Consider the following 13178-nt stretch of genomic DNA (forward strand, 5'->3'; position numbering starts at 1 on the left):
AAATGTCAGAGCCACATGTTGGGTCACGGCAGACAGAGACATTTCCTCCTACCTGAAACTAAAGGCTAACCCCACAATGCACGACCCATATTCCCCAATAAGGAGGGTCCCCGTGGAGGGGGGAAGATAGGGAGGAGGCTAACAATGGTACCAACTTGACGGCACTCACTGACTACAAAAGATAAAATAAAATAAAACAAAAATATTTTTTAAAAACATTACAAAATTGTCTTTGGTTTTACAATGATAAATGTAAAACATTAAAATTCTCCAATCAAACAAGGTGTGTAAGGATTTGTTGAAGTTGGGTTTTTGTTGTTAAAACAATGAGAGCAAAATAACTTTCTGGAATATAAAGATAAGAGCTGATGAGCATGCCACTAACGGGGAAGGAATATTTCCACAGAACCAGCACTTTTCCCCATACCATCTCCATTTGATGTCAACCAAAATACTGGCCATGGGCTGGAGAGATGGCTTAGCGGTTAAGCGCTTGCCTGTGAAGCCTAAGGACCCCGGTTCAAGGCTCGGTTCCCCAGGTCCCACGTTAGCCAGATGCACAAGGGGGCGCAAGTGTCTGGAGTTCGTACTCGGTGGCTGGAGGCCCCGGCGCGCCCATTCTCTCTCTCTCTCTCTCTCTCTCTGCCTTTCTCTCTGTGTCTGTCTCTCTCAAATAGATAAATAAAAAAAAAAAAAATTTAAAAAAAAAATACTGGCCATTTAGTTTAACACCAAGAAGAAAAACACAATATGCCAGTTACTTTATGTACAGTAAAGGAATGGGGAGGGGGAATAAGGAAAGAATAGAGAAAACTGTGCTCTAGTAGTCAGGATGTGCTGGATCCAAATTGCAGTTTTCTAATTGAGAATGTATTCTTGGCTTGTAACAGGAGCTAAGTAGCAAGACCCCTTTTTAGTAGACACCTCCCGTCTGTTGCTGGAACACATCCACCGCACCTGCATCTTCCGTTTCCAACTGTGCAGGTGTGTCCGTTTCATTGATTGGCTGCCCGTCAAATCGGGAGCTGATCAGCCTCATTGACAAGCCCTGTCCTCCACCATAGGCTTTCATCAGCTCACTACGTGGTGTACGCCTCTTCATCTTCAACTGCTCCACAGAACCAGCCTGCCCCGCAACCTTCAAACGGTGGTTCTCGGTCTCCACTCCTTCCTGGGGTTTCTCGAGGGCCATGGCGAGCTGGGGTCTCCTCATCAGCCGCTTCGCAAAAGGGGTGCCAGGTCCACACCGAAGGACCACGCAAGCCGCACCCGAGCGGCAGCGCTGGACCCGGGAGAGGGTGCGCCCTGATGTAATATTTTGATGGACTTCATTTGCTCTATCTTTAAATTTTCAGAATTTACCAGATGTGTTGGGAAACCATTAAAATAGTCTTAACTCAAAAGCAGCCTCCTGCCGGGGCGTGGTGCCGCACGCCTTTAATCCCAGCACTTGGGAGGCAGAGGTAAGAGGATTGCCGTGAGTTCAAGGCCACCCTGAGACTCCATAGGAGCTAGAATGAGACCCTACCTCAAAAAAAAAACAAAAAAAAAACCTCCTAAACAGTAACTACCCTGCAGCAGATGATAAGCAGTCATGAACAATATTTGAGAAGTCCTAGAGAAACCACATTCCATTCTCTGGTCTGCAAAACTAGACAGTGGCAAACAGCTTCCTGAGGCTTTACAAGATTCCGTCCCCATCATGGGCTGTCGTCCAATCTGACTTTGGTGTCTCAATGGTAGATTTCCTTCTGTAATTAAAAACACATCACACTATCTACTGCCATTTCTAAGTATTGTACCTTTCTTATCATCCAGTTGATTGATGGCACATCCCATATTACCATTATTAGCACAAAGCAGAAGTGCATGTAATTCAAAATTCAGTTTACAGTAATAATAATCTTTTTAAAATATATTTTATTTATTTGAGAGAAAGAGAGAGAGAAAGAGGCACAGAAAGAGAGAGGATGGGCACTCCAGGGCCTGCAGCCACTGCAAACAAACTCCAGATGCATGCGCCCCCTTGTGCATCTGGCTTACTTGGGTCTTGGAGAATCGAACCGGGATCCTTTGGCTTTTCAGGCAAATGCCATCTCTCCAGCCCCAGTGAAATCTATGTATCTGGATTGCTAATATTCCTCAACACAAGTTGACCTTATTTCCAAGGCAGAGTAGAGTAGGCTGGTTGCTGGGAGCTGGAGAGGGTTTCTGCGTTGTTGTTTGGTCAAGAGAAGCAGAAGTAGCCGGTCGTGGTGGCGCACGCCTTTAATCCCAGCACTCGGGAGGCAGAGATAGGAGGATTGCCTTGAGTTCGAGGCCACCCTGAGACTCCATAGTGAATTCCAGGTCAGCCTGGGCTACAGTGAGACCCTACCTCGAAAAACCAAAAAAAAAAAAAAAAAGAGAGAGAGAGAAGCAGAAGTGTCCCTTCAAGGCCAGTGGCAACCAGTGCGATTGCTCATCTTTTCAGTGCTCATAGGCCTGCATGCTGCACTCAATGTCCGGCTTAAACAGCTAGCAGGGATTTTCCTGTAACACACCCAACCTGCAAATTGTTTACAGGATGCAGTGAAAGTGGAGTTGAAAAGACTTTGGGAGAAGGGGAAACTTCTAGCGGGTCTTGGAAGGGAAAGAAATCAGAAGCTTCCATACTGTGTGTAAATTTACTTAGCTCCAGCATACTCTCCATTGGTGCCTTATTGTCTCAGGCATTGAGGTGTATATTTAGAAAGTGCTTTGAACTGCTTTGGGAATTTTTGTTGTTGTTGTTTGTTTTGTTTTTGTATTTTTCGAGGTAGGGTCTTGCTCTAGCTCAGGCTGACCTGGAATTCACTCTGTAGTCTCAGGGTGGCCTTGAACTGATGGCGATCCTCCTACCTCTGCCTCCCAAGTGCTGGGATTAAAGGTGTGTGCTGCCATGCCCTGCTTCTGCTTTGTTAATTTAGTAATTGGCCTTTTGTTCAAACTACTAAGCAGCACTGTGTTTTCTCCCTCCCCTTTCTCTTCTTGCAAATAAATAAATAAAATATAAAAATTAGGTGGCCTCTTATTTCATCCACATCAGGGTGATGATATTTATGTAAGTCAGGTGCTGCTTCCGAGCTGGGGAGTTAGCACTGACCGTTGAAATACAGTCCAGGAGACATGCATTTTGCTGAATGAAGTGGTTTTTTTTTTTTGTTTGTTTTTTTGGAAAAGAATCCAATGTTATATGAATCATTTCTTGTAAATGTTGTGAATCTATATTTGTCATTTTGTATCTATATATATATATATATTTTTTTTTTTTTTAATTCACTTGGGAGAGAGAAGCAGATAAAAAGAAAGAAATGAAGCCGGGCATGGTGGTGCATGCCTTTAATCCCAGCACTCGGAAGGTAGGAGGATTGCCATGAGTTCGAGGCCACCCTGAGACTCCATAGTGGATTGCAGTTCAACCTTAGCTAGTGTGAGACCCTACCTCAAAAAAAAAAAAAAAAAAAAAAAGAAAGAGAGAGACATGGACACGCCAGGGTCTTCAGCCACTGCAAATAAACTCCAGATGTATGCACTACCTTGGGCATCTGGCTTACATGGGTCTTGAGGAATTAAACCTGGGTCCTTTGGCTTTGCAAGCAAGTGTCTTTGCCACTAAGCCATCTCTCCAGCCCTGTATCTATATATTAGAGTTAATTTGCCAAAAAAGTACAGTTAATTCATGGGGAATGAACCCTTAGCAATTAGGCACCCAGAAGATGGCTTTCAACCCAAAAGTTACATTGCCTCTTCAAGGAGCAAAAGAGGGAAAGGCTGCAGTGATGGCTCAGTGATTAAAGACACTTATTTGCAAAGCCTACTACTGCCCAGGTTCAATTCCGAAGCCACTCACATAAGCTAGACACAAAACAGGGCATAGGGCTGGGGATGTTGGTCAGCAGTTAAAGGCACTTATTTGCAAAGCCTGCTGTCCTGGGTTCAATTCCCCAATACCCACATAAAGCCAGATGCCAGCTACACAGAATGGCACATCTGGTGTTTGTTAGCAGCTCTGAGAGGCCCTAACATGCCCATTTTCTCCCTCCCCTTTCTCTTCTTGCAAATAAATAAAATAAAATGTAAAAATTAAGAATGGAATATGCGCCAGGTACGGTGGCACAAGCCTTTAATCCCAGCACTTGCAAGGCCAAGGTAGGAGTTTGAGGCCACCCTCAGACTACAGAGTGAATTCCAGGCTAAGCCTGGGCTAGACAGAGGGAGACCCTACCTCAAAAAAATGACAAAAACTAAAGTGGCGCAAGCATCTGGTGTTCATTTGTAGTGGCAAGAGGCTCTGGTGTGTATGCACGCAAATACGTAAATAAAAATTTAGGGCTGGAGAAATGGCTTAGCCGATAAGGCACTTGCCTGCAAAGTCAAGGACCCAGGTTCAATTCCCCATGACCCATGTAAGCCAGATGCACAAGGAGGTGCATGCATCTGGGGTCCATTTGCAGGTACACCTGGTGTACTATTCTCATTCTCACTATCTGCTGCTCTCTCTCTCTCTTTGTCTCTCTCTCTCATAAATAAAATTTAGAAAGTGGAAGCCGGGCATGGTCCCAGCAGAGATAGGAAGATCACAGTGAGTTTGAGGCCACCCTGAGACTACATAGTGAATTCCAGGTCAGCCTGAGCTAGAGCGGGACCCTACCTTGGAAAAAAAAAAAAAAAGTGGGGGGAGAAGGAATTTATTTTTACCGAGTGCCAACATTTTATGCTAAGCGCTTCACTCGGCTATTGAATTCTCTTGGCAAGGTAGGCGCCGTCTGCCCCATTTTTCAGATGAGGAAATGAAAGCTTAAAGAGGATATAGAACTGCTCCAAAGCCCAGACAGCTCCGAAGTGCCAGGGACAGCGTGGCAACACACCTGGGACCTGTCCCGTGTCTTAATAAGTCACCTCTGTCAATAGTCACCATCCTTTCAGGACATCCGCTCTGAGCCCCTGAAGAAATACGGGCTCAGGGTTAGTTTTCATCATGCTCCGCTGGCTTCCTCCCAGGCTTCGGGGAGCACAACAGTTTGGCTGGGTCCTCCCAAGGGAATGCATGTTGTCATTCTCTGCAGTCCCTGTGCCAACTTTAACCACTTACACGGAAGTCTGCTAAGGAAATGTGAGCGTGGCTTCCTTCACACACTGGCGCTTAGCAGGTCCCTTTGACACACTTAAGAGTCCTCAGAAATACTTTCTTTTGAACTGACTGACAGACACCCTTCCTAGGCTTCAGAAAGCAAGCAAGCACAAAGGCTCCCTAACAATTACTGGCAAATGTCAAGAAAGGGCAAAAACAAAAGGGCCAGATTTAATCTTTCTTTGAACTGAATCTTGAGATAATTATAAATTTACAGGAAGTTATAAGAAATACCATGGAGAGCCAGGCGTGGCGTGGTGGTGCACACCTTTAATCCCAGCACTCAGGAGGCAGAGGTAGGAGGATCATCCTGAGTGTAAGGCCACCCGAGACTACACAGTGAATTCCAGGTCAGCCTGGGCTAGAGGAAACCCTACATTGGAATATATATATATGGCTACCACAAGTACCTTTTCCACCAATGGTTTCCACCAATGTTCCCACCAATGGTAATTTCTTACAAAACTATAGCCAAAAAGGGGAGGAAGTGGGGAGGGAGGATGTAGATTGAAAATGCAACTTGGTGGTAGACCACTTGTCTAGTATGCATGAGGCTCCAGTCTCAATCCCCAGCACCGAAAAAACACAAAACAAACAAAATTCTATCACTGCCAGGCGTGGTGGCACATACCTTTAATCCCAGTACTCTGGAGGCAGAGGTAGGAGGATCGTCATGAGTTCGAGGCCACCCTGAGAGTACATAGGGAATTCCAGATAAACCTGGTCTAGAGTGAGACCCTACCTCAAAAAAAAAAAAAAAATTAAAAAAGTAAAAAAGTAAAAAACAAAATTCCAGCACAAGTGGCTAGGGAGACAGATCAGTGAACCACCCCCCCCACCCCCATGCAGACTGGAAAACCTGCATTCCGGTACTTAACATCCACGTAAAACTTGGGCATGGTGATGCATACCTGTAATCCCAGTGCTGGGGAGGCTGAGGGAGGGAATTCCATAGGGTTTACTGGCTAGATAGTCTAGCCAAATCAGATCACTGAGCTCAGCAAGAGACCTGCCTCAAAAAATAAAATGGCTATGTTTAGTTGGTCTCCAATGGCTAACTTCCCTTGTCTCTTCTATTGATGGCCCCTGACACTACTGCTTTTAGGCCTTACCATACGACCCTGCATTATTAATGTTCTAAGTAGCTATATAGGAATAAAATAAATTCTGTTAAACTCGTGGTATTGCAAACAAATACCCCCCCTTAGATGACAACACCCAAGACTCTGTTCTTCAAAAGTCAAGGATTTCACTCAGTGTCATGTCAGAGGGGGAAGCGGGAAACGGAATGTGAAAGGAATGGGATGAGCCCTCTGTGCAGTGCAGGTGTTTACTGTTACCTAAGGAAGGGGACGATCCCTCTGTGCAATGTACCGTGACCTCCCTGTATCTCTTTGTTTCTAAATATCTTTGTGGTTACATAGCATAGAATGTTTCTTGGCTCAGTTCCGCCTATGTGACCTAATGTAATCTTGTGACTTCTTGTCATAGCCCCCCCTTGTTTAACAATGTGTAATTTTGTGGTTTAACTCCTGATCCTGTTTGTACTATAAACATCATGTGGTTATTACCAATAGAAGCTGACACTCCAAACAGATTAGGGCTGCATCTTGAGACCCAAGAACTCTGGGATGCAGACTTGATGCACCAGCTTTCTTCTTTTTCTTTCTCTAACCCAATAAAACTTTCCCTCACATAAAAAAAAATAATAATAATAAAATAAATAAATAAATAAGTTGGGTCAGGCATGGTGGCACATGCCTTTAATCCCAGCACTCAGGAGGCAGAGGTAGGAGGATCACAGTGAGGTCAAGGCCACCCCTGAGACTACATAGTGAATTCCAGGTCAGCCTGGGCTAGAGTGAGACCCTGCCTCAAAAAAAAAAAAAAAAAAAAAAAGTTGGGATGGAGAGATGGCTTAGTGGTTAAGCGCTTGCCTGTGAAGCCTAAGGACCCCAGTTCGAGGCTCAATTCCCCAGGACCCACGTTAGCCAGATGTGTAAGGGAGCGCACGCATCTGGAGTTCGTTTGCAGTGGCTGGAAGCCCTGGCGTACCCATTCTCTCTCTCTCTCTCTCTCTCTCTGCCTCTTTCACTCTCGATCTCTCTCATATAAATAAATAAACAAAAAAAATTTTTTTTTAAAGTTGAGGACTGGAGAGATGGCTTACCAGCTAAAGCACTTGTCAGCAAAGCCAAAGGACCCAGGTTCGATTCCCTAGTACCCACATACAGTCAGATGTACAAGGTAGTACATGCGTCTGGAATTTGTTTGCAGTGGCACACCCATTTTCTCCCCACTTGCTATCTTTCTCTCTCAGATAAATAAATAAAATATTTTTTTAAGTTGGAAAATGGGGATTTAACTCAATGGAAGAGGGATTGCCTTGCACTGGGTTCAGTCCTCAGTTCCAACAAAAACATTTCTTTTTTTTTTTTTTTTTTAATTCTCAGCACTTAGGAGACTGAGGTAGGAGGATCTACATGAATACTAGAGGCCACCCTGGACTGGAATGAGACTCTGCCTCAACAAAATGCAAAACAGTAAAAATAAACACAATGGAGTGCTGGAGGAAGACATCCAATATCTCTGGCTTCCATATACATGTCCACACATGTGCATGTGCACCTACATACATATATACCCTTCCCATGCTGTCATGTTTTTAAGCAATTTAAAAAATATTTTATTTATTTATTTGAAAGACAGAAAGAGAGAGAGAGAGAGAGGGAGGGAGTATGGGCATGCTAGGACCTCTAGCCACTGCAAGCAAACTCCAAACACATGCACAACTTTGTGCATCTGGCTTTACATGCATACTGGGGAATTGAACCAGGGCCATCAAGCAAGTGCCTTTAACCTGCTGAGCCACCTCTCCAACCCCGGCTCATGTTTATCCCACCACTATTCGCCAGCTGGGAAGATGGGTCAGTCAATCTGTCTAACCATGAAAATGAGAGGACATAAGTTTGGACCCCTAGTAACCATGGGTCAGCCAAGTGTAGCAGCAGGTGCCTGTAATCCCTGAGCAGAGAGGAGAGGAGGATTTCTGGGGTTTGCTGGCCACTTGGTTTGGCCTAACAATTGAGTTGAAGGTTCCTCTGTAGTGGCTCGAGGCCCTGATGTGCCCATTCTCTCTCTCAAATATTCTTTTTATTTTTAAATATTTTTATTTATTTATTTACTTTGAGAAAGAGAGAGAGTGGATGTACCAGGACCTTCAGCCACTACAAACAAACTCTAGACGCATACGCTACCTTGTATCTCACTTTATGTGGATACTGGGGAATCGAACTTGGGTACTTTGGCTTTGACAGCAAGTGCCTTAACTGCTAAGCCATCTCTCTAGCCCCCTTCCATTCTTTATAAGGTTTAAAGAGACTTTATTAAATTAAGAGACAGAAAGAGGAGCTCCCATCATCAAAGAGAGAGGATAAAGCCCTGAATAATTTTAAAAAAGGAAAGGAAAGGAAAGGAAAGGGAAGGAAAGGAAAGGAAAGGAAAGGAAAGGAAAGGAAAGGAAAGGAAAGGAAAGGAAAGGAAAGGAAAGGAAAGGAAAGGAAAGGAAAGGAAAGGAAAGGAAAGGAAAGGAAAGGAAAGGAAAGGAAAAGCCAGGTATGTTGGCAGACACATTCAATCCCAGCACTTGGGAGGCAGGGGTAGAAGGATCGCCATGAGTTCAAGGCCACCCTGGGACTACATAGTGAATTCCAGGTCAGCGTGAGATAGAGTGAGACCCTACCTCAAACAAACAAACAAGAAGGAGGGGAAGGAGGAGAGGAGAAAGAGAAGGAGAAAAAGAAGAAGAGAAGAAGAAGAAAGGTGAGGACTGACACCTGAATTTCTCCTTTGACCTTCACATGTGCACAATGGCACACACATGCACATCTGCATGCACACATGCAACACACAAATGAGATGAAACTTTTATTTCTCCTGATTGTAGACCACTGCAAATGTCCATTGCTGCTTCAAAGAATACCAAGAAAGATAGATTTTTCTATTATACTTGTACCTATGTAAGTATGTGTCCTCCCAAGTAGAGGCCAAGAAATAATTCACTGTGAAAACAAAAACCATCCACCTGCACAGTTTATGGTCTATGTTAACATGATGTCACACTGTTGTCCTCACTGGCAGAATATTACAATTCCAGGAGACCTACCCAGTTGAATTCCTTTATTGTACATCACAAAAAAAAAAAACCATCAAGTTCTTTTTCATTTTTAAAAATATTTTGTTGGGGCTGGAGGGATTGCTTAGTGGTTAAGACACTTGCCTGTGATGCCTAAGGATCCAGGTTCGATTCTCCAGATCCTACGTAAGCCAGCTGCACACTGCACATGATGGTGCATGTATCTGGAGTTCGTTCGCAGTGGACAGAGGCTCTGGCGCACCCATTCTTACTTTCTCCCCCTCTCTCTCTCTCTCTCTCCTTCTCTTTCTAACAAGTAAATAAAATAAATATAAGTTTAAACATATTTTATTTATTTATTTAAGAGAGAGAGAAAGAAGCAGATAGAGAGAACACAGGCACATCAGGGCCTTCAGCCACTGTAAATCAACTCCAGATGAGTGCACCACCTTGTGCATCTGGCTTACGTAGGTACTAGGAAATCAAACCTGGGTCCTTAGGCTCCACACGCAAGTGCCTTAACTACTAAGCTATCTCTCCAGCCCCAAACCATCAAGTTTTTAATAGAAATCAACAGCTTTTCTTCCACACTCTTTGGACTCCTGACCTAACAACTTCTCCCATGCTATTTCCACCACTTCTAGGTTACTTTGATAACATGATTCATAACTAATTCCCTCATTCAAAATCTTGATAAAAATCTGACCTTGCCACTGAGAAATCAAGCTGATGCTGAGCTGAAAACCTTCTCCTTGTAGACCAGCCAACGGAAAGCTGGAAAAAGCTGCACTGCATGCAACCCTATGGGAGACAGGAGTCATCAGCAGTGAAAACAGTGGACACTGGAAGCCTCAAGTTTGGCCAGACAGGCCAAATGACCGAATAGGTGTAATAGTAGCATGTCTGCTCTGGGGGAAAACAACTGCTCTCTAACTGGACTGAAGGCCTGCTCTATGGGAGGGAAAACATGCCTAGTACTAAAAACCTAATCAAAAGTCTATGGCAGGGGAGGTCATGAGACTTAGGGGTAAAAAGCCTGCTGTTGTCTGGCTAAATGCATGTATTATGTTCATCAAACCACCCTGAATGTACTACACTTAATGTTCATATTCACTTATTAATGCTACTCTCACTTTTGGGTAGAGAAGCTTCTTTTCAGATGGCAGCGACCACTGGGATGACCCAAAAGGCAACACAGTGCTGAGAAGAAGGGACAGAGAAGTGTCCAGCACTGAAACATCTCTATCACACCCTCCAAGGCTCAGGGTCCATTGGAAAGAATGTAAAAGCCAAAGGAAGGGTACCACTCTTTACAATGCAACTGTCCAGACAGAAATTAGTCTCAATATCCATGACCTCACAGTGCCTATCAGTACAAGACCCTCATACTAGGAGAAAAAGATGATGGCATTAAAATAAAAGAGAGACTAATTGAGGGAGGGGATATGATGGAGAGTGGAGTTGTAAAAGGCAAAATGGGAGGGGTAGAGAATTATCATGGTTTGTTGTCTATAAGTATAGAAATTGTCACTGAAAAAAAAATGTTTTTTTTTAAATCTGACTTTGCCTTTGCTCCTTTTTAATACCACCAAATCTCTGGAGGTAGAAGAGCTCCCGTGCCATGGTAAGTAATATCCATAGCTTTATTGCATTGGTGCTATTTGAGGAGCTGGTTTCCACAGGTACAAGAGCTTCATTAGACACAATGTCTCTGAAGGAGACTGGGGAAGGCGTGAGGAGGACAAGAGCCATCACCCTGCGAAACAGGGCTGAGCCCAGCTGAAGGGAGAGGAGAAAGGATGGGAGAGGGGAAGCCATGGTGATCTGAATTCAAGTGTCCTCCATACTTCACATGTTTAAGCCTCACATTTAGTCCCCAGCTGGTGGAGCCTTCCAGAGGTGGAGCATTGCTGGAGGAAGGGTGTCACTGGGAGGGGACCTTGAGGTTTATCCCCAGTGAGTGTCCATAACTTACCTCACTCTCTCCCCTTGCTCACTGCTGATGTGGAGCTGTTTTGCCCCCAGCTGTCTGTTCATGCCATGCTTTCCCTGCCATGATCAAACTTCTCCTCAAAATTATAAGCCAGGGCTGGGAAGATGGCTTAGTGGTTAAAATGCTTGCCTGCAAAGCCTAAGGACCCAGGTTCAACTCCCCAGAACCCATATAAGCCAGATGCACATGTATCTGTGGTTTGTTTGCAGTGGCTAGAGACCCTGGCGTGCCTATACTCTCTCTTTCTCAAATAAATAAATAGACAAAAATAAAATATTTAGCCAGGTATGGTGGCACATGCCTTTAATCCCAGCACTAGGGAGGCACAGGGAGGAGAATCTCCATGAGTTCAAGGCCACCCTGAGACAACACAGTGAATTCCAGGTCAGCCTGGGCTAGAGCAAGACTCTCAAAAAAACTAAGATCCAGGGCTTGAGAGATTGCTTAGTGGTTAAGGTAATTGCCTGCAAAGCCAGAAGACCCAGGTTTGACTCCCCAGGACCCATGTAAGCCAGATGCACAAGAGGGCGCACACATCCTGAGTTAGTTTGCAGTGGCTAGAGGCCCTGGCATGCCCATTCTCTCTCTCTCTCAATCTCTCTACCTGCCTATTTCTGTATCTCACTCTCTCTCAAATTAATAAATTTAAAAGTAATAATAATAAAACTAAAATCCTAGCACTTGCAAGGCAGAGGTAGGAGGATCGCCATGAGTTTGAAGCCACCCTGAGAGACTACACAGTGAATTCAGGTCAGCCTGGGCTAGAGCAAGACTCTCAAAAAAACTAAGATCCAGGGCTGGAGAGATTGCTTAGTGGTTAAGGCATTTGCCTGCAAAGCCAAAGGATCCCAGATCAATTCTCCAGGACCCACGTAAGCCAGAAGCACAAGGGGGCACATGCATCTGGAGTTCTTTTGCAGTGTCTGGAGGCCCTGGAGTGCCCATTCTCTCCCTCTCTCTTTCTCTCTCTCTGCCACTTTCCCTATCTCAAATAAATAAATAAAATATACTTAAAAAAATAGCTGGACATGGTGGCACATGTCTTAATCCCAGCACTCAGGAGACAGAGGTAGGAGGATCACCATGAGTTCAACCACCCTGAGACTACACAGTGAATGTCAGGTCGGGCTGGAATGAGACCCTACCTTGGAGGGGAACGGGGGGTGGGGAGGAGCAGGGAAGGGAGCTGGGAAGATTGCTGAGTGGTTAGAGACACTTGCTTGAAAATCTACTGGGCCTGATTCAATTCCCCAGAAACCCATGCAAAGCCAGATGCAAAAAGTGTCACAAGTCTATGGTGTTCTTTTATAGAGCAAAGGACTCTGGCACATCCACACACATACATAAAGCATTTGGGGGGGGAGGGTAAGACAGAGGGCTGGAAAGATTGCTCAGTGGTTAAGGTGCTTGCCTGCAAAGCCTAACAACCCGGGTTTGATTCCCCAGTACCCATGTAAAACCAGATGTACAAAAGTAGCACATGCGTCTGGAGTTTGTAGCAGCTGGAAGCCCTTACGTGCCCATTCTCTCTGTATGTCTCTCTTCTCTCTCTGCCTTCAAATAAATTAATTTTTATAAAAAAGAGAGAGAAACATTGTGAATGGGGGAAACCCTCCAAAGGAGTTTCACATAAATTTTCAAATGAATTTCCTTATCAATTCTGAAAACATAGTCAACTTTTCTGTTTTTAATATGTATGCTAAAGGCAATATTGCTTCATTTATTAAAAAGAAAATGTAGCCGGTTATGGTGGCACACACCTTCAATCCCAACACTGCAGAGGCTGAGGTAGCAGGATCACTGTGAGTCTGAGGCCAGCCTGAGCTACAGAGTGAGTTCCAGGTCTGCCTGGGTTAGAGTGATACCCTTCCTTAAAATAATAATAATAATAATTGCAG

The 13178-nt window shown here is 44.5% G+C and overlaps 1 protein-coding gene across 1 annotated transcript; it reads right to left on the reverse strand.

Annotated features, from left to right (window-relative positions):
- Positions 1 to 913: 913 nt before the first annotated feature.
- Positions 914 to 1192, reverse strand: LOC101606952 (small ubiquitin-related modifier 2-like). The gene has a single exon (XM_045131927.1). The coding sequence runs from the start codon at positions 1190 to 1192 to the stop codon at positions 914 to 916; it is 279 nt and encodes a 92-aa protein (XP_044987862.1).
- Positions 1193 to 13178: the final 11986 nt, after the last annotated feature.

This window comes from Jaculus jaculus, chromosome 12 (genome assembly GCF_020740685.1).
Source record: "Jaculus jaculus isolate mJacJac1 chromosome 12, mJacJac1.mat.Y.cur, whole genome shotgun sequence".
Lineage (NCBI taxonomy): Eukaryota > Metazoa > Chordata > Mammalia > Rodentia > Dipodidae > Jaculus > Jaculus jaculus.